The sequence below is a fragment of the Streptopelia decaocto genome, assembly GCF_964273445.1.
Source record: "Streptopelia decaocto genome assembly, chromosome: 12".
NCBI lineage: Eukaryota > Metazoa > Chordata > Aves > Columbiformes > Columbidae > Streptopelia > Streptopelia decaocto.
In genome coordinates, this window is record NC_138667.1 from 14,735,384 (window position 1) to 14,757,196 (window position 21,813).

Sequence of the window (21,813 nt, forward strand, 5' to 3'; positions counted from 1 at the left end):
CAGATAATGATTTGGGTTAGAAGGGACCGTAAAGACCATCTAGTTCCACCCCCTGCAACCAGACCAGCTTGCTCCAAGCTCCATCCAGCATGCCCTTCAACACCTCCAGGTATGGGGCATCCACAGCTTCTCTGGGCAGCCTGTGCCAGGGCCTCACCAGCCCCATGTCTCAGAGAAAATGATTGACTTAGGGGGAGAAGTTCATCGTACTGCTTGGGAGAAGTCAAGAACTTCGGCTTCCAGACAGGACCAAATCCTTGGGGTTTTTTCTTTCTCAGCTGTAATTCTGATAGAAAACATTGAGGACAGCATAATTTGACCCGTGGTGAATAATCTGTCCTGTGATATTAGTATGAGCAATGTAGGCAACGAATGGCTTCTTCTCCTAAAGAAAAACTGTGCTGCAGTGGAGGATGGCAGAGATGGGGCAATGAAAAGAATGAGGGAAGATCTAGAAACACAAATACTTTGTTAAACTGAGAAAGGATGTATTAAAAATACAGAAAAATTAAATGTCACAGGAAGGATTTCAATTGTTTAAATTTAATGCTTTTTTTTTTTTCTGGTGAGATTCACGTGTTTTCTTTGCTACATCACAATAAGGCTTTCCCTGATTGTTACAAAAATTATGATAAGATGACAGAACAGAATGTTTCAGTTAGCCAAAGCACCTCTCGGACCTTAGTGGACTCTGAAGGTGGGATGGGGAGACTGAAACAGAAGAGCACTTGCTGTTGATCAATGGAAGAGTTTTGTTCAGAGCTGAACATCATCTTCCTCTCAGGACCTTTGGCTTGTGTTAAACTGGCTGATTGCCCAAGCAAGGGTTAGAAGGAAATGCTGACACAGGATACTTGCATTGGTTTTTATTGGAAAAAAATTAGTTAAAATAGATCTGGGAAAGGAAGCTGAGTGGTTCTTTAGCGTGCCAGATCATTTCATGGATTTGTTTCTGTTTTCAATAAATGATACTACTGCACCTCAGCTTCATCGTGTTTTCCATGAAGGGGCTAACTTGGGCATCCCCCTTAACGTGAAAACGGACATCCTGGTGGTGGCAAGAACCTGTAGGTTTTCAGACAGTGGTTTGTTGTCTTGGCTTTCATCTCTGACTGACTGTAGGTCAAACTGGGCGAACAGCACATCCCTGAATAGAAGGCAGAATGTTCATATCGCTGCTGAAATTCTTCCAGATTGTGCACAGGTGAGAGACCCTATGGTTTTAGGCAGGAACCTGAAGCGCCCAGGTCTGCAATTATGGTCACTTAGCAAACAACTGCTGTGTTTAACACTTTTCCAAATTCCCTTCCCTGCAGCTTTTTCTTGCCATCTCTGTGCAATATAGGGCAGCAGGACTGTTGAATTGGAATGTGCTCGTGTGCCTGGGGCAGTTGAGTGCAAATCCTGGCAGTTTATCCCAGCCCCACTCTAATTAGCTCTGTCCATTTGAAGAGGCTGAGGTGCCAGCTGCTTTGGGAGTGGTAACCTCCTGGAGGGGAGACAAGGAGACACAACTGCTAGTTCTGTCTGAAATTTCTGCAGTTAGCTTTCCTCAGAGCAGGCTGGAAAAGTTTACTTGTTCTTCTGACATTTTGTAGAAGGTTGCTGAAATGTTGATAATCTTGGGGAAGGGGGGAGAACAATATTTAAGCAAGTAATTGTCCACAGTGGAATAATATGAATGACAGGTTTGGATGAGCACCAGGACTATCTAAAAGACAAATTCTCATAGCAGGCAAGGGTGAAAAGTTGTTCTACCTCACCTTTCTTTTTATTATGTCCAAGTTAATATTGCTATTCCAGCAGTTTTGAGGAAAGCCTCTGACAGCTTTTAACACAACAACGCATTTCAGGGCTCAGGGCTCTGGCTGTGGAGAGTGACCTTTCTATAATTGACACAACTCAGGATGAAGCCATTCTTTTCAAAACATGGGTCTCCCAAAGAAACCTTTAACCCCTAGACTGAGAACGGCCACTTAGACACAAGCTGTGCCTACTCAGCAAGCAAGGCATTTTAAAGTAGGGCAATTTAGAAGGCAAAAAAAAAAAGCAGCAGATATTTCAATTTGATCTGCTTGTTCCTTATTAAGAGACTAAATTCTGGTATGAAATAATAAAACTGCAATTTAAGAGGAATGTCAATTACTTTATTACTGCATTTTCCCCTCTGAATGAAAACAAAATTCACTGTTAGGCTAACAGAGTTGCAGGTTTTTTGTAATTACACACTACATCTCGCTGGTACTGGGCATGTTGGGAAGGAGCAGGCAAGTGAAATGGGTAGAATAATCCTCAGTGCTGCTGTAAAACTGCAAGTGAAGTGCACCACCCTCTGACTGTAAACAAAGCACGAGATAGATATGTGTATATATATATATATATTTGCCTTTAGGCTCTAGAAGTTCTACTGAGTTAGGGATTTAAATTAAGAGACAAAAGTAAACAGAACATCCTTTCTTAATGCAAATGATAAGGTAGTGTTCGTTCATAGTGCATAAAAACCTGCTGCCGTGTAATTGTGGAACTGCTACAGGGATGAGACAATAATGACATTAAAATAAACTTTCTGAGAGTGAAGCCCATTTGTGTCTTACACTTGTATAAGCATAACTTTAGAATTTAGGTGTAGTAAGTCTGAATTAGCGGGGACTGAATTACATGACCTTACAGGATTTTTCTGTGCCTAGATTCTGTTAATCTATGCCAAAAATGTGTTCTACATTTAAAATTATATAGTATGCTAGACATACATTTCCACTAAATACGTGACTATGTGCCATTTTGTTTCTAATTGACCGAATATACTATAAAAGTCAACTTTAATCTTGTCAGAGGATGCCTAAAATAAACTACAAGTTATGTGGAAATATCCAAACTAACACCAGCTGCAAATCCAAGTAGAGAATGCTTCAGTGTAGGTTTTTCTTGTTAATGACATATTGTCTTTGGTGTGCTCACAAATGTATCAGATTTTCTAGTAATTCCAAATCAACTCAGTGTTTTTTAACTTCATTAGTTGCTATAGTAAGGTTCTATAAAGCTGAAAAACACAGTAAGAGATTGTGGTTTCTGATCTTAGACGCTACATTTTAAAAGACACTGTGGATAATTATGGGCAAGGATTGTGGAGCTGAAAAATGACTTTTTTTTACCACAAATATACTGACTAATTGGAAAAGGTAGATTTGAATGTGTGTAATCCAGGGTTTGTGTCTGTTCAGACCAACCAGCTTAATCCAGGTTCATGCTCAGTTTATGAGATATTTCACCAAGTCTACCACAGTGTATGGATTTTGAAAAGGCAATTACAGCTAATTAAATGGTAAAGTATTGAAGTGTTGTGAAAAATACTTGTTTCCAGTTATCAAATTCAGCATTGTATAATATTGGCAATAATAACATGAAGAAAGTTAAATTTGACACCATTTTACTTACTTGCTTGAGAGAGGGGAACACCACAAATGTACTGATCTAGCAGAAATTTGCTTTGAATAGATCTGGAAAGCTGAACTGAGCAGTCATTCTGAAGCTGGATAGGTGGTCTTCTCTCTCCAAATGGTGCTGAGGCCTCTGCCTGATGCTGCAGCTCCAAGTCACATTTTGTTTTGCACACAGAAACTGTTATTTGCTAATACTTAAGATATTTTATTAGCAGTGCAGCAGACAGGCTTATGTTTCAGGAATAACAGATTTATTAAATGGGAAGAGTTGCCACTCTTACATACCGAAGAGTTGAGTTCAGATGCAGATAGGGTAAGACCTGACTTGGCTGCCTGAGACATGAGTGCTGCCCCAACCATGGTCCTGCTGAACCCTCATCCTGCTCATGGGCGTCAGGACTCAGTAACGGGAGGGAATTCTGTGTCATGTTGCAAAAGATAAAAAGATTAAAAACTCACACCTCATTAACAATGTAAGCATGACTCTTTGGATTTCTACCTATTTCCTTTCAGATGCTTCAGAACATGATCAAAATGTAACAACAATCAATGTATTTTAAATGTCACTTCCGTTACCTTCATTCAATTTAATCAAGACATGCCCTCATTTTCCAAGTGGATTAATCTTATTAAGTAGTTACGTGGCTAATGTAATGTAGATCTTAATTAATGCTTTAGCAGGCTGAAGTGTTAATATGGACGCTCTGAAGGCTTCCAGATGTGGTCTGCTGAAAATATACCAGGGTCTAGAGCTGTCTTAGCAGAAGCAAAGTATTTGACTAAGTTCAACAGAAGAGAAGAGGAATTTTATTTTTGTGATTGTGTTGGTGGTGATAGTATGAGTTGCTGTGTTTAACATTAGGTGGTGAAGTATATTATAATAATCATCAGAGAGGATTGTTATGGCGATGCAGAAATCCATGCCACTAGGTACTTATTCTTTGTGAAATGCAGTGAACTAACAGATCTTAATTTCATTTCAGCTATGATTTGCTTGTGATTCTGAAAACAATGAATCTTGTGAAGTCACACCCACATGAATGTGAAGATGTGCCTACATTTTTAGGTTTTAGGTGTATCAGGTCATTAAGACATGTTTCTTAATTCCACCTGCAGGGCCAGATTGTTCGATGGCAGCTGAGCCAGAGCAGTGGTCTTAAGCAGACACTGTCTTTGCAGAATTTCTTTCCTTTCATGACAGTAGAAATAGGAGATACTGATCAGCAAATGTGAGATCCTGAGTTTGTTTCAGAAGCTGTTTTACTGGACTCCTGAAAGCTTATACAAATTCAGAAGCTTCCTTCCTCCTCACTTCACAAAATAGCACTCCTGAGTACCTCAGCATCTCCAGCATAACTGAAGTTCAAGATGTGTCATAGCAGCTTTTCATTTCCTGGCTTTTTACTTTATTATAGCTGTGGGAATTTGTTTTGCATCAGCAGTCAATCTATTGTACACATTTCAAAAAGAATCTGTTTTCACTTGGGTCCTAGGGCACTTAGCTATTAGTAGTAGAGATCTTGAAGCAGGAGTTCATACAGGAAGTGATCAGTGTGGCAATAGTGCATAACACTGATTTTTCCACTGAAGAAATTTGTATAGAAAAATATTTTCTACTTTTTTTTAATTGCCTTTCTGGAACAATAAGAATTGTCTGGTCATGTAAGTAGCAAATTTATCCAAGGGAAAAAAAAAATCAAGCTGTCATTCAAAACCATAGTAATTCCCGCATATTCTTTTTTGGCAAAAAGTCAGTGGAATGTATTTCTATATTGAGTGGTTTCCTTTACACAGCTGTAGTGTAATTTCTTTGGAATTCTGAGTCATCTGTGAAAATCCCTAACTATATAACAAACAAGAATAGAAAAATAAGTTAGATTAAAGTGTATGGAAAGATATGTCTGCAGCAGTGATTTATAAGAAATGCAGAGGTACAGGAAGAGAAGTGAGAACCTGCATTGGTGGTATTTATTCCTTGTGTTTAATTTGAAATTGTCCAGATTATCTTGGTAGTTCATTATGGATCCATTGGAACTGTTATTCCGCTAAATATTTTTCAAGAGTGCCATCAGGACACAGTTTGCAGTCATCACCGTTATAAAGGCCCACAGTCAAAGCACTGGAATTAATTGCTATTTAAACGTGATGTCTGTAGCGTGACACTGCTGGTAGCCAGATTTCATTTTTATTTTTTAATTTTCACTACAGTATAGGAGAGGAGCCTGTAATAAATAGTCAAGTATACCTGGTTTCAGTGTAGGTACAGTTCTGCCTCCATAGCTGACACTGCTTGACATCAGTTAAATTAAAGGCTGACTGGGCATGTCCTACCAGCTGCCACCTTGAAAGTCACCTCCAGCGCAAAGACAGGGCCTGCTGACAAGTTAGCAGGGGGAGTTCACATCGTTGTTGTCATGTATCGCCTGTTTGATAGCTTCAAAGGCAAATATACTTGAGTGCTAAAACAGTCTTTTCAAATGTATATGCCAAAATAGTAATTCAACTGGGTAAATAACACAGCAGTTTAAATGAATAAGTGTTATTTAGTTGATAAATATATGTTTGACTGAGCGATTGAAATGGCTCCCCTGGGTAAGATGCAGAAGTATGCTTTTAAAACTCTCTTTTGTAGATGTTTATAGAGAAGAAATCACAGAAAAAAAAAAATAAATTCAAGTATCCATGGCATAAACAGATGAAACTCTGAAACAGTCACCAACAGCAGAGATAATGATGTTGGGATTTATTTGTTCACAATAGTATGAGTTGTTTGGGTTAGTCTTTCTTTCCAGATTTGTCAGTTTGTCACGTCTGTAACATCACTTAAATGTAGTTGATGTTCTTTGAATGTGATCTGCAGTGGTCCATCAAAATGGAAAAGCTTCTAAAAATAGCTGGAGGCAGTGAGTCAGGTGGCAAGATGCATTCTCTGCATTAGGAGGTGAAGACTGAAGGGAGCTATAAAAAAGTTTCAGAGTCTCTAGAGACAGAGTTTATCAGTGAAGCTGTTAGTGCAGAAAAAGCCATTGCACATCTAAAGCTAGGATGATGTTTTGCTTCCCAAGTTTAAAAAAAGTAAATGTACTGACTAATAAAAAAAGAGGTTCAGTGTTCGTATATACTTGGCTTTTCATTTCCATATTTCTCAGTAAGAGTAATGTTGTGTTCAAAGGAGATGAAGGAGCCCTCAGTCTTAGGCTGACCTCTCAGCCCTGCCACTGGTTCCAGTATGGCATTAAACAGGTGATTTTATGTGCTCTGTACCTGGTTTTCCTATGCTAGCAGGTAAGATCTAAGTTAAATTCTAGGGAGATGGCACCTGACTTCATTGAGGTGGGGACTTTGAGGCATCCTCTTTTGCAGTAATCCATGAGAAATGAAGTCGTGTATGTTTTATAAAACATTGCATGTTTGAATCTGATTGGTATGTCTTAGGTTGCTCTAAAGGCCTGTTGCTTGACATTCTCAGCCATTTTTCCCGTCTTTGCAGCTTCTAGCCCTTTCTTTTTTCTTACTGCCGTGAGGTTATTGTAGACCGATTAACATAGAAAATGAAGAAACAAACAAGTTGCCAAAAACTGTATAGCAATTGCTATTCTTTTACCATTTCAAAACACTGCTAACATAATATCTGTTTCATTATGTACAAGTGTAAGTGCTGCTAACATAGATAATTTGGAATCTATAATTGAAACTTTGCTATTGCAGCTCTCTCAATTAAAGATAGTCAAGACAGAAAAGCTGTTATGTACTTACCTGCTGGAATTAATGTGTCATTCTCTACCATCCTGTTACAGTCATACTGTGCTGCCATATATTTCAAAAGTAACTTGCCATTTATTGAGAATAGCATTACACCATGAAAAAAAATGAAGTAAACACTGAGCCTTTTACAAATACTGTCAATTTCTACAAATACTGTCACTACCATCAAGTGTGTATTAATAGTTATATTAATGTTACATTTAAATTTCCGTGATTGTTAACAGACATTTTCTGTGGTTTTCTGGTCTTTATAGTATCTGTTGTAATAATTTCAAAATGGATTTATCACCATGTTGTTTGACAATATGGAACACAAAATCAAACACTACTATGTACTGTAGCTCGAAAGCACCGCTAACTCTTCACGTATTGCACTCCATGTTTAAAATATTTGTAGCCTCAGAACCATCCTGCTCGGCTGAGAACAGAGGGGATTTGCACCATGTTTTAAAGGTTGGCTATTTCATGGGCTGGAAGCCAGAGCACTCAACCAGAAAGGTCTTGTGCCTTGTCTTCAATAATGCATGCTGAAGAACCATCAAGTGAGGGATTTTAACAGGGGAGAAAGACTTGTGGATAGTCCCTGCTTCAGGCAGAGAGAACTTAAAAGGCAGCACATCAAGTTGTGCTGAGTTTCTTTCAAGAGGGAGAAGATGCATCTTCAAGTACAGACACTGTCCTCTAAATCCTTTTCTGTGCATTTCATTTCTTCTGTCAAATCTCTTCTCTATGACCTGGAATTTATTGCACTACTTTAATATATAAAACAAGGCTAATAAAAATTCTCAGTCTATTCATTCAGATTGAAGCTACCCCTCCAGTTCACCTTTCTGATAATTTTTTTTGTACGCCTGTTGCCTACAAGATGCAGCTGAAAAGAACACCGGGAGATTTGTGTGTGCTTAATTGACTCTCTACTGTTACTATATTTGATCAATAAAGAGCAATTGCAGAATTAAAGGGCTGGAAGGATTAGGGGAGTGCAGATGCTCCACCAAAAAATGTTCACAGCCTTCTTACTTCAAATAGAGGGGCAAATTCTTACACACTGATAGAAACAGCAGGCAAATTGCATCAGAATAACAAATGAATGGTTTTTTATTTAATAGGTGGCATTGCTACAGATGTTCATCCTAAATGAATAGAAATACTGTATTAAAAACAGTTATTTCATCTGATTCATATTTGCTTTTATTCTACAGGACCATGGGTCACTAGGAATAGCAGCATAGACAGTGGAGAAACAGAAGTTGGCCGCAGGGTCACCCAGGAAGTGCCGCCCGGAGTTTTTTGGCGGTCTCAGATCCATATCAGCCAGCCACAATTCCTGAAGTTCAACATATCCTTAGGGAAAGATGCACTTTTTGGTGTTTATATAAGAAGAGGACTCCCACCGTCACATGCCCAGGTACTTTATCAATGTATTTGTTGGCTTTAAATGGCAAAATGTGCAAATTTAGAGCATCTGGGTTAGATTTATATTGGAGCTTATGGACCTCAAGTTTAGGGGTTCTGTTCAGCATCCTGGGAATTACTTGTTTTGCAATATTTGACTGAACACTCTGATATCAAGATTTCTAGGTTATTACATACCTCAAGAGTACTTTGATGAAATAAGTAATCAATTATGTTCTTGCCATTCAGGTTTTTAAAATAACTTGCAGTTTGTCACCTAAGGTTTTAAGTCTCTGACAAAATCTTGGCACCAGCTGGGCTAAACCTATCCAGTTATACACCAGTCTAAAATGATGAGTGACGATGGTCAGGCGCATAGTATCAAAGCACTGTGTACAGTTGGAATGCATGCACGGCTAGATGTGTTAATATATAATTTTCTGTCTTTGTGGAAGTTTTAATCTCCACAGGCTGCTGGAATGGCCTTGCTGGGGTGTGCAGCAGACTTTGGCAGCACTGCTACCCGGCCACATTAGAGAACATAATGCAGCAGCCATGTGTTTGATAGCTTTAATTTGACTCCTTTTCCCTCAAGGGCATCGTTTTGGTGTAATATCTCACTCAGACATGGGACAAGCCTTGCAGTTGGAAAACCAAATCCTTCCTGACTTCTAACCAGCCTCAGGGATGAAAACTCAGTAACACCACCACATTTTTACAGTGACCCTGTAGTACGGAGCTAAGGGCTGTAGGTGAAGATAGTTTTAAAGTTAGTGAGGCCACACTTAAGTATCTTTTCCTTCTGGGTTGTCCAGTGTGTTTTTTACTTTCTTTGCTGTGAGAAGATATAACCATATTTCTGTTAAAGAGAGATTTTTTAAAATTATTATTAGATTGAAAACTCATTAATGTGAATCAAATTATTCCAATTTACTTAGATTAGAACTTTAATGAGAAATAATATATTTGCAGTTACACATACTAAAGGGAAAGAAACTTGCTTCTTTAGAGAGCAAGGGAAGCAGCAACAGCAACCAGCTTTTGGAAAAGACCCCTTCCTTCATGCATATCCTTGCTGCTAAAAATCGGTTCTTTATTCAGAAATTATCACCTAAACTTAAAATGCTTTATTTAGTATAAGATGTAGAACTCCATCATCCCTTTTGGGAAAGCCCCATTTAACATTTTTAGATGCCTTGTCCTGATTTGCAAATAACTGCTGCTACTTTTTCCTTTGGCAAAGCTGACTGCAATTACATAAATGGTTAAAATGCATGATCTAAGCTAAAAGCCCAGAGGCTTTAACATAATTGCATTGCTACATATTGCCTGCAAGGAGGAGGTATCAACCCTGAGTGAACTGTGTCCATGTGCATGCACAAACTCATGGTACAAACAGTGGACCAATTAATTTTGTGGAGAAAACTACACTTACATTAAATGAATTTTGGATCTGCTTCCCAATGTGAGAGGCAAATTTATAGAACTGTTCTGCATTGCCTCTTTTTCCTTGGTGTTTATTATTGCCTGTAGTCTGAATTGAGAACAAATATCTTCAAGCAGAGTTGGGATGAAAGGAGGAAAGAGGTTTACATGAGTTTATGACCTCTACTACTGTGAATTTGTGAACAAGCAGCTTTGACTATCCAAACTCCATCAGCTTTCTGTAGTATGCTGGTTTAAAATGTTCTGTGAGTTATTGAATGGATATATCCAACTGGTAAGAAATAAAGATCAGCAGGCCACAACCCAAGGAGGGGAGGGCAAGTGGTTGGCTTTTCCTGTAGCCAGAGATTAGCGTACAGCATCCTGAAGCTCCGTACAAAGGCTAGAAAATTGGGGAAATTGTAGAGGGCTGTTGATTCATTTTCAGCTGTTGCCAGACATGGGTGGAACACAAAAGATATCCACAGAGAATATGTTCCAGGGTGAAAGCCTTTCTTAAGAATGTTTTGATTTTGGCTATAATGCTTCAACATGTTGTCTTGAGGGCAAAATTATATCTGTGGATCTTTAGCTGTTGCAATGACTTAATGACATAATTCATTGAGCGTGTCTCATTTAAATCAGAATTTTGGCTTTCGCTTCCCCTGTCATTGCACCATGAAAAAAACCCCAGCAATTTAGTTGACGAAAACAGACAAAAGTATAAATCATAAAGTGAAAATGGCTTAGGGCAACCAAAGCTCCTTAGCAATCATCAAGGTTTGCTATAAATGCAAGTTAATTATAATTGACTAAGGCATGGTGGAGGTATGCCTGTATCTTTTACAAGAAATCCGGTTGGATGTAACTGCTAGTACAAAATATTGTTTTAATTCTAGCTGAACTTTAATTTCTATTCCGCTGTGATAAAATATATTTGTTCTAGGTTTCATTATGATGTCCTCATCTGAGAAGGCTATAATCAGGCAAAGTTTCTCTTTCTTTCACTCCAAATTACATGGATAGAATATAAATTTCTTGATGTTTCTGTTGAATTAAATAATGAAAAATATCATTGGTGTTTCCTACTGAGCTGGATTTCTCCTCGGAGAACCTGTTTCCCAGTCTTTGGAGGAAGCAATTCCAACCCTTTCTATAACTGGAGTTAATGAAATCCACCAATACAATCTGCAGAATTACTTTCCCGTATTCGTGCCGGGTCCTGATGCTTGTCAACAGGGTGGTACAGCAGAGGATGGCTTGGCATTTTTGCCCAGCAATCAAAATTCAGCCAAGCTGCTACCAAGAGACAAAGAAAGAAAAGGGAAGCTGTTACAGACCAGAGTTAGCGAAAAGAAGCCTTGTTCTGACAGAAAGAAGCAAAAGGGTTTGTATTAATGAGAATAGTCTGAAGTTGACACCAGGAGATATTTTAAAATTGAAATTTAAAATCCTTGTTTTTGCAGGTTAGGGACATGAGCTGTAAAGCAGCGAACAACTACACTTGACAGTTCATCACTGATCAGTGCTGATATGTCAAGCCAAGTAAAATCCTTTGTGGGAACAAGTCAATAATCAGCAAATTAGGTACATGATTAACCTGAGACAACAAGATGCAGTTCCTGTCTGAGAGCCCTGCTGAGATTTAACCTTCTCAGTATTACTGTTTAGCAAATATTCCAAATGCCTGGTTTAGTCAGTCAAACTGATGTAGCTGTAAACTTGCCCAGCAGCAGCCTGTGTGCCATGTGCATGGGGAATGCAGCTCTAGAGGAGAGCTAAAAATGCAGTCTGGAGTGGCAAGCAGGCTACAAACAGGAATTTTGCTTTCAAACAAAATTCTTCTGGCCTGCGTAGTGTTACATAGAAATAACAAAATACTTGTTGCGGTCGTGGATGATCAATAGGAAATTAGTAGAAGGTAGTCATACTAATTAAATTAATAATGTATAGAAAATGAACTGTAAATGTAAGATAATGCAGGAAGTGACTCTTCAGAGATTACAGAAATTATTATGTTACTACATATTGGTAGAACATTCAAAATGGCGTGTGAAATAAGGTAACCTTATGGAAACATCACTGTAACATGTGAAGAAGACAGTTCATGGAGTTGTATTGTTTTCATTTCCATCAGAGTGTTTTATACGTATAAATTTTTCATGTCAAAATGAAAACCGTTTTCATTTAGAACAGGAAATGGCTTTATTTGAAACAACTTGAATAGCTGAGGGGCTTCAGCGTTACCTTGGTTTTTAGCCAGTGCCCAAACACATTGAGGTGCTCTGACCACCTCCAAGTGCTCCGGTGCTGTCATTGCTGATGGCTGCGTTGTGCGGCTTGTGTTGGGTCACGTTCAGATGTTGAAACAAATCACTTGGCTGTCACTGTGGGTATCAGATGTTTCAAGGGTGTGTTTTAATGAATAATTACCAGCTGGATTTTATGAAGAACTAATTTTAAAGCACTTTGCAAACAAGTTGCTCTGACATATGTTTTCTTGGCTGCTTAGGTCTTGCGGGGCTTTGGCATAAAGAGGAATACTAGCCACAAAGCCAAGACTGTTTTTTTCCTTCCCTCTCAATTTGAATATGCATGTCTGTTATTAAGACAAGAGCTCTAAGAAATCTTTCTTTTCGATTTTGAATTTCAAACACAGTTGGGGGTTTTGCAGAGGCACGCAAATGGTTTGAAATCTAAGAAAAACCCAAAGGTGATGCAGGCTCTCTGCATCTTCAGCGTTGACCCCTGCAAACTCTCTGCTTTGCTCTGCTCTCACACCTGGATGCACCTGGGCTCAGGGGATCTGTGCTATATGGATGGTGTTGTGCAGTATAGTCTCTACCATATATGTAAAGTTCCAAAACTGTTTTGCTGACTCCCCTTGGTTACTGGAAAAAGAAAACCCTCATTAGCCTATGAAGAAAGTGCATCAGAGGAGGAGAGAAATCACTGCATTGGAGAAATTATAAAAACAAATTGCCCAGAAATAACTTGGTATGAGATTTAGGTTTGTAAATAAACATATGCAGTAGGGTTTTGGCATGCTGTGTAGTAAAAATAAACTCACTGAGAATGTGAATTTGGAATTTTAGAGAGGTGTGTTGGCAAGTCACTTGCTTATATGCAGCTTTAATCACAGTAAGTACTCCCCACTGCAAAACTGAACTCTGAAAATGTAGTCATGGGATTTTTGATGCATTTTGTTTCTGAGCAGTTTTGGCCCTTTTTCTGTGACTTCTGCTTTTTTGAAGCTATGAAATATAAAGGGTCATAGAAAGAAAAAAATTCAATGTAACTTCCAAATTACTTCAGAGATTCAGTTTGGTTTGACAGATCCATCCCCTAATTCTTGTGATGTAGCTGTCTCTTCCTTAGCAGTTGTGTGTGTTACATTAAAAATTCCACAGTTGCTACTTTCATGATCATGAAAGTACCTTCATTCGTCTTCTAATTATGCATGTTTGTCAATGAGGAGCTTTAAAGCAAGAGCTTCAACACAACATTACATAGAATTAATCACTCAAATTTGGTAAATCTGAAAATCAACAGGGCCACAAGAAGCAAAATGATGATTCAGGTTAACAATGTGAAGAAATCTTGTCTGGTTATGAACTGATGGTGCCATCTCGGTGACCCTTTACTCAGGGATTTTAGATTTTGGGGCACATATACCTGGTACGTGCTGACACATTAAGATTTGTACACCCAGGGAGCCACCAGCACCTCCATTATCTTCCTTCTCTTTTTCTCAGTCCTGAGGAATCTAAAGTGGAATAAAAATCTATTGTTAGACTCTGTATCAGTTTGCACTGGTATTTCACCATTCATAAAGTTATTCAGGTTTAAGCATTTTGCTTTTGGCTGAGCATGAAATAGTTCCTCCTAGACTGATTAGAGAGGGGAGATATAACAATCTTAGTTTTCCCAAAGTTAAAGCTGTAGCCTTATGGGGAGTCATGCCAAGGGACCTGCTCTCACTAGGTCACACCCCATCATCCTGAAAAGAGATTCTGCAGCTAAAACTACTTCAAGCAGTTTCAGCCTGAACACTCTTCCCCTTCGATCTCGCCAACTGCTGAGCCTTCTCTGCGATATGAGGTAGAATCAGCATCACACAGAGGGGAGGCAGAGGCGCCTGCCAGCACAAGCAGAGACGAACAGCGTGTTGCCAGTGAGAAATGTCAGCTTTTATTGCTGCTTCCTTAGCTGACCCTTTGTGAACGATTGTTCTGAAGAGCAAGATTTCTTTTTCCCAAGATGTTGCCAGACTAATAACATTTCCCAAGGAGGTGATGAGTCTGTCCTTAACCTCTGACTGTTGGACGATAGGTTTTAGCAATATTTCCAAATGTCATTGATTTAAGAGAAAGATATACGTGTGTTTGGCACCTCTGATACTGTGAAAGTTACCGACGTGCCAGAAATCTTTAAATCTCTGGTGTGTGTTGGCTAAAATGCACTGATTTACCTGATTTACTTTCTGCAAAAATCCTGTGTGAAAAAAAGGCTCAAGTGGATGGCAAGTTGATCTTCACCGTCTGCTGAAACTTCTAATTCCACTTCTGCTCTTTTCCATGATTAAAGGCACAGGAGAGAGTGGATAATGCACTTGCTGTGACAACACTGTGACAAATTTCCTTTGTGGCTGCATATTGGTGTCATAGTTCCACGTTTCCAGGAAAGTAATAGTACCTCTGTATTTTTCCCTTTGTTGTAAGGCCGAGTGTATCAAGGACTCTATATTGCTCATATATAACGGTTAGAAAATTTCCAGTAGAAATGTCAGCTTTTATACCTCAGTTTTAGATAGATGTGTAACATGGTGCTAAAGTGTTAAATCAATCCATCTGTCTGTCTCTTCTACTGAAAGGGAGAATATTCATTATTTTATTGCATATTGTGTATTATTTGCTAGAACTCACTGCTAATGAGTAAAATTTGCTGTACAAGACAACCCTCTCAGGACGTTTGGTCTGTTTAGGATGCAAGATTTCGGTTTTCTGTTTAAACTGAAAGCAAGGGAAGGTGTACATTTTCTTAGAGCTGTCGCAAGCACAGACTATGTGTGCTACAGATAACAGAGGTAAATGCAATGAAACTACTGGCAAGCAAGCACATACTATTACTGTATTTTATTGAACACATACATCTTTCTTTAGACATGTCTATCTATATCTATCTACTCCTACATAGATAAATGTGTCTAAAACAAGATGTGTTTTCATAGGGGACTTGTTATACAACTATCAAAAGATTAGATATATTGTTTTTGTTGTTTCTTAAGGGCTTCCCTTAGATAGGAACTATGAGAGCTGGAAGTTGAGCAAAACATCAGCTTGAGAGCTCCAGAATAACAGACATTAAAGACAGAAAAAAAAACTATTAGGACAGCTAGTCCAGCTGCTTTGTTATGCAGAGTTATTCCCTGCTGTAGATTAAACAATATTTCTTCCAGTCCTGTTTAATTGTCTGATGCCATGGCATCTCCATTGGGAGGCTATTACTGAGCTTAATAGATGGGAAGCTTATCTGACATTCATCTTCAATTTCTTTCTTTTTTTAGTTTCGTGCCATTAATGGTGCCATCCCTCTTGTACTCCAAATAATCGCTTGCTCTGTTTGATCCCTTTCCAAAGGTTAATGTAATGTTCTACCTTACTTGGAAACCATCCAAACAGAAATTCTCAGTTTTCCTTAATATAAGTTCAATTCCTTCAGCCACTTGATTTGTGTTATTCCTTTCCATGCTCCCTCTGGTTTTTGTAATCTACTTGCCCCTGATTGTTCCACATACAAACTCCAGGTAAGCAACTCTTACTCCATGATATAGAACTTGTGAAGTGCATTTTTGTTGGGTACTGAATTATGTAATATTAGACAGACACGTTGCCTGTTTGTTTTCACATTCTGGGGGCTTCCATTCAGTTATATGTCTGGAGCTAGATGTGAGACTTCTGTTCCTCTTGCAGCAAGAATCTGTTGTAGGCAATTGCTTAGAAAAGGCTGTGTCTCTCGTGGCTTGAAGGTTTCCAGATTTGAAAGCTGGGTAGGAACCTAAAATTTGATGGGTCAAATAATTGGTTTCAATTTCTTTCTCAAAACCCATCCTGTCAAGAAATACTATTTGTGTATTTTTTGATCACCTATGCAGAAGAAAGATGAATAATTCCATGTTACTGTTTAAGAAAGCATAAGAGTCACAGAATCTCTGTGTGTTCCATCATTGACTGGTAAATATTAGTTTGACATTGGGATATTTTCCAGAAATACCATTTTATGACAAGGTAGAAGAGAAAATATAGTGTCAGATTTTGAGCTGAAATTTGATTCTGTATTCAGGTCTGTTTGTTCAGGGAGTTGTTTGTGTGTGTGTTTGTTTGTTTTTCCTCCTTTTTTTCCCCTGTTTTTTCCCCTGCAGTACGATTTCATGGAACGCTTGGATGGGAAAGAGAAATGGAGTGTGGTGGAGTCCCCACGGGAACGTCGGAGCATTCAGACCCTTGTTCAGAATGAGGCTGTGTTTGTTCAGTACTTGGATGTGGGTTTGTGGCACTTGGCATTTTACAACGATGGCAAGGACAAAGAAGTGATCTCTTTCAGCACAGTTATTTTGGGTAGGTATCTCCAAGTTGAGCATTTTTCCTCTCTGTTTGTACCTTCCCTTACTGAAAGTTGTAAGATGTTATTGCGGTCTTCAGTATTCAGCCTGTTTATCCTTATGCTGTGCTTTTTTATTTCTCAGTGCTACTGTGTCACAAAGTCTGTAATGGGGTGCTGATTTTAATTTGCTGATTTAAGGATTTTAGCATTCACATAGATCTTGAGTGTAGTTCTGGAAAGCAGAACTCAGATAAGTTCAGTCTGGGTTGAAGCATTCCCTAGTTAATATTCCACTCCCTTATCTCTGTCATTCTTATACTTCTTATTTGCTCCTCTGGAGGAGCTTCTTCACACCCAGGTGGAATAGTGTCCAATAGGAGAGAGGTTTCATCTTAGCAGAAAGCACAAGAAGCTGACACCTGTGAATGAGATTGTTGTTTGCAGTTACCCGAGGGACTGAGTCAGTTAATTAGCCATTTGCTACCTTGAAGCTTGCTGCTCACCTAATAGTGGGTCATCTCCTCCACATGGTGGAATGAAGAGCAGACAAACGTCTAGCCTATGATCTGAGAAGCCTGCTGGCTTTTTTAGAAGAGCAGGGTTACATTTAGTTGAAAATCAAACTGAGTCTTAAGTTCCCCAATTTTATTAGAAGATCTTTTGAACTTTGAAGGATTTAATGAACTTTGCTGAATATCTTGTCACAGTCACACAAAAAACTCTGAGATAGTCTGTGTGGTCTTCTGTCCTGGCCGGTGAAGTATTACACGGCACTATATTGTAAAAATCTGCAATTCCTGTTAGTTCAGGGAATGCGAAACTGCTAAAAGTCCAAGTGAGTTTTTAGGCTTGGTGAAAAATAGTTGTAGATCTTTTCCAGCCTTGCCTGATTGATGCTACGAAGCTTATGTTTTTTTCCTTTCGCATTAGTATAAAATTCAGTTTGTTGGCTTAAGTCCCAAAGGGTGTAGGAGGATAGCCAATACTGTGTCATTAAGTGTGAATATAATTGTTTCTGTTAACCACAATTAAGATGAAAAAATGATTTTTCTTTCATAGCTTATATGTGATTTTATAAGAGCTACTAGGTGCTGTGCATTTTGATACATATATACGTATATTTGCATATTTGCTCATAGAAGGCTTTTTCTGCTTCTCCAAAAACAAGAACATTTGTGCTTATATCGTGTTATGCCCCTCTTGTCCTTAAACTTTCAGCTGTGATAAGTTGTCCTTAAAAGAGCTGCCTGGTCTAGGCTACAGCTTTCAAGAGCATCAAAGGTCTAATAGTCAGGTAGACTACTTGATAGTGCAATAACAGTAATTGGACTGAAATGTAGAGAAAAATACAGTGTTTTATCCAGTTCAGAGGTTCTTCTACACACAACTAATATCAGACATTTCATAATCAAAGGATCTGAGACAGCTCATACTTTCTCTGATGTGAAAGAGGAGAAAGAATAACATAAATTATTTTAACTCCCAGACAATACTAAATTTACCACGATTTTGAATACATAGATGATGCTTTTGTGTGCCATGAAGCAAGATAATGAATAAATCTATAGACAAGCTTCTTCGTGAGGCAAATTGATATCTTTGAGCATTATGTTTCAATTTTTCTTTTCATTGTTTACATGAATCATTTCAAGAGGCCAAGCTAATGACATCTCTTTGAAAATTTGCTTTAGAGGGTTTTTTTTATTTAGTGTCCTGCAACTGTGAAATTAGATTTAAAGTTGTGCTTGAATCTTTTTCCTCTTTTCAGTTTAATTTGACAGAACAATACATGGTATGGTTCTGGTGGTTCCAAATCCAAAATTCATTTTCTGTGTTCTACAGCTACTGTTTCTTTGTTGTCTGAGACTGACAGAGCCATTTAGTTTCGGGCCACAGGTTCCACAACAACAGGGAGTAATAGTGAAGGGTAACAACCTTCCAGTTAGATTTTTTTTGTCCCAATAATTCAGTGTTGCAAACATGTTCCACTGAAATCTGACAGCTTACAAATGAAGGTGCTTTTAAGAATTAATTGCAAAATTGGTATTTGATTTCTAGGTTGTTACTATGTCAAGTGGTGTATATATTATCCAAATAATAACAGAATTTGTGGAAAATCAGTATTTTGGTACAGGTGAAACGTTATCATCAGGCAGGTGTGCTTATTGAAGTCATAACACTTCAGTGAGTCAAACTCTAGTGTTAAACCTTGTCCTCTGTTTTTACAGACCTCTATTTCATCCCCTTGTGTAGCTGCTCGCACCTTTGTTATTAATTTTTTTCAGTATAAATAATATTTGCTGGAGTGGAAGAGCTCCTCTTTGTCATGTTCAGCAGACATTTCTGTCAGCTTAATTAAGGAGGCTTTAAATGTCTGTAAAAGGAAAAGAAGAGATACTTCTTGGGATAATCAGCCTTACGTGGAAGGGTGGTTGTGCCAGGCCAAAGTCACATTGCACAAGGGAGATTGACGATTTTCCTGATGAAGCATTATGTTTGCTGCGTAGTTTGAGTTCAAACAGAGCTGTCAAGGTCTGAAGAGGCAGCCCTGTCTGCCTGGTGGACCAGCAGACTTGAGCGCTATCAGCAGACTTTGAGTTCTGATGGTGCTCAGAGACTTAATAAGGGACTCCAGTATATCACTAGATCTCTACGCTTACTCATGCTGCCGTAAAACTTGGTACCTTTTTGCTTCACCTGAACTTTGTGGTGTTAATATTATCGGGGGTTGTTCTTCTAAGTATTGAAGACAAAATAAACTGAAGGAAAATTAAGCAAAGAATTTGTAACCTAAATAGGAACCAACTAATGTGCCTGTGATGCTTGTATTTCAGATTCGGTGCAAGACTGCCCACGGAACTGTCATGGGAATGGCGAGTGTGTATCAGGTGTCTGCCACTGTTTTCCAGGATTTCACGGAGCAGACTGTGCTAAAGGTATCATTTTTCCTATGTTTACAAATAACCACAGTGTGTGTTTGTGATGTATGGATCTATAGTGCCTGCTAGTTAGCATGGGTCCTAGCTAGACTCAAATAGATCAATATGCCTTTTTTTCCTTAGATCTCTTAGTTAAACGTGATCAAGTGGAAGTATTGCTTAGTTGCTGATGAGCTTGCATAACTGCAACTTTTTTTGTGTCAAAGGTGGTAGGTGGAAAGAGCAGAAAAGATTTATTTTCTGTAAAAGTGGATAGATTATCATCAGTGTTTTCTGGTAACCACTAACTAGTCTGCAACAGAAGACTGATTATCTGTCTTTATTGATAGTGTGCAATATTCTGACTTGGCTGAGCCTTACTTCTAGTACAAAGCATCTTTCTTGCATATCCAATTGCTCTTTGACCAAAGGAAGTTTGCCTTTTGTAGGAAAAAAAGTAGGACTTGACAAAGACTTAAAAGAAACATTTTCTTAAATGTTGATTGTAAATTTTTACAAATAAAATGGGAGATGCATGATTATCAAGGATTAAACAGAAATCTAAAAGACATTTGTGGATTGGCAGTATGTGTTTACTAAGTTTTTCTGAGAGTTTGGGATAGCTGTCATAGGGAAAAGATTCATAAAGGAGGACTTGTTTAGTTTATACAGCTAGTAGCACATATGTTGTCTAAATTCAATGACTTGGTTGTGTTCCCTGCTGTTCCTGAGCAGTCATAACGTTTTACAGTTTGCTTCCTCCTTAGTTTGTACGAGATTTAGGCACATTGTCAATATCATATGCTTACAGTTGTTTTCCACAGGTTGTTAGTGTTCAAAAGGGGAAAGCCTGGTGCTTTGAAATGCCTTGAAGGGCCTTAGTAATGTGCTCATTTCTTCCCAGACTCCTGATCCATTCCCGAGGACAGTTTGTTGTGTCCCTCCTCTTCCATGGCTGTAGCAGGGTGGCATCCAGGATACTCATGCATGTCTGTGAAATATTCCATGAATAGCTGTTGTAGTTGTACTGGAGCGAGTAATTTCCATTTTGTGACTCCATATTTGGCACTTGAAGGTGCCGTAATAAGAAAAGAAAACCCCAAACCTAAGGGCCTTGGAAAAAGCTAGTAATGTTAATTCACTGCTAGCCCTACTCATTTTAAAGAATACTTCAAATACAGCATGCATGTTGTTTGATTACCTGAGAAATTAAGACCCTTGGCAAATACGTAGAGGTGATATCTTATATTACAAAGTAAATGGTGTGATAATGTGTGCTCTAAATAGATGTTGACAGCTGTATGCATTTCTGTGCAAGTGTGCATGCAGTGACTGTGCTCCACTGCCACTCCTCACACGCACGTGGCCGTTAAATCAACTCATCTGCATTTGGAGTTGTGGAGCAACCCTGCGTTGTGTACTGAACCTCTGTGTAACGCTGAATTCTGTGTTAATACTAGAAAAGACTTTGTTCAGGCTGTGTCAGATAAATAGCTTTTTTGTAGGGTACTTGTCAAGCTGTATCTGTCAGGCTTTTCCTCCCTCAGTACATCCCTCTGCTTCCCGCTTGTCCTTGCTGTGTTGTCTCTTTCCCCTCAAAAGCCGAAGTGGTTTCTTGGAAGTTCCTTTCAACCCTTTTACTGTTTCCTTGTCAGACATCACGGTATCTCTAAAGAACAAAGAAGCTTGAGAAACTACCTAAAATGACAAAACGGGTGTGTTGACAGAATTCTCGTGTTTCTGTGGAAGCACAGAGCTGCACGTCTTTATAGGAGGAGACGTGCCCAGCAGGGACCAGGGCTGGAGGGCTCTGTCCTCGCCTGCTGCACAGGCACTGCCATACCTGCTCCTATGGCCACAGATTTTTATGCCGATTATGTGTGAGAGCAGTTTCAGAAGACAGCATTCAAAATTACGTTTGTATGCATAGTAAAACACAGTAAAATGTGATAGAGAATTAAATATTTTCCGGCATATTATACATATGGAGACATGTTTAATGTACCTTTACCGTAATGTTAAATTTATATTTAAGCTGTCACAAGTATAGAAGGATAATGATTTTCTTTCCATCTGATTTTTAAAAAATTATTATTTCCCTGGCAACACATGGCTCAATGTCTCGCTGTAAAATAGTTTGAGGCAAGATTCAAATAGGGAAATGTAGAGAAAACGTGAACAAGCTCCTCAAATGGCTTTTAGAGCTTGATTCATGCAACAACACAGCACTAAGAGCTTCACATTGGATGAATCCCAAGTTTGATAGA

General features: G+C 38.7%; 1 protein-coding gene across 3 annotated transcripts in view; it reads left to right on the plus strand.

The window, feature by feature from the left end:
- Positions 1-21,813, plus strand: part of TENM2 (teneurin transmembrane protein 2) — a gene marked incomplete at its 5' end in the record, with an annotated part of 567,758 nt that overhangs the window by 448,114 nt on the left and 97,831 nt on the right. For all 3 annotated transcript variants that reach the window (XM_082064051.1, XM_082064052.1, XM_082064053.1), the window contains 3 exons: positions 8,408-8,613; positions 16,447-16,642; positions 19,463-19,564. In XM_082064051.1, coding sequence (XP_081920177.1) covers positions 8,408-8,613; positions 16,447-16,642; positions 19,463-19,564 — 504 coding nt within the window. The remainder of the gene's footprint in view (positions 1-8,407; positions 8,614-16,446; positions 16,643-19,462; positions 19,565-21,813) is intronic.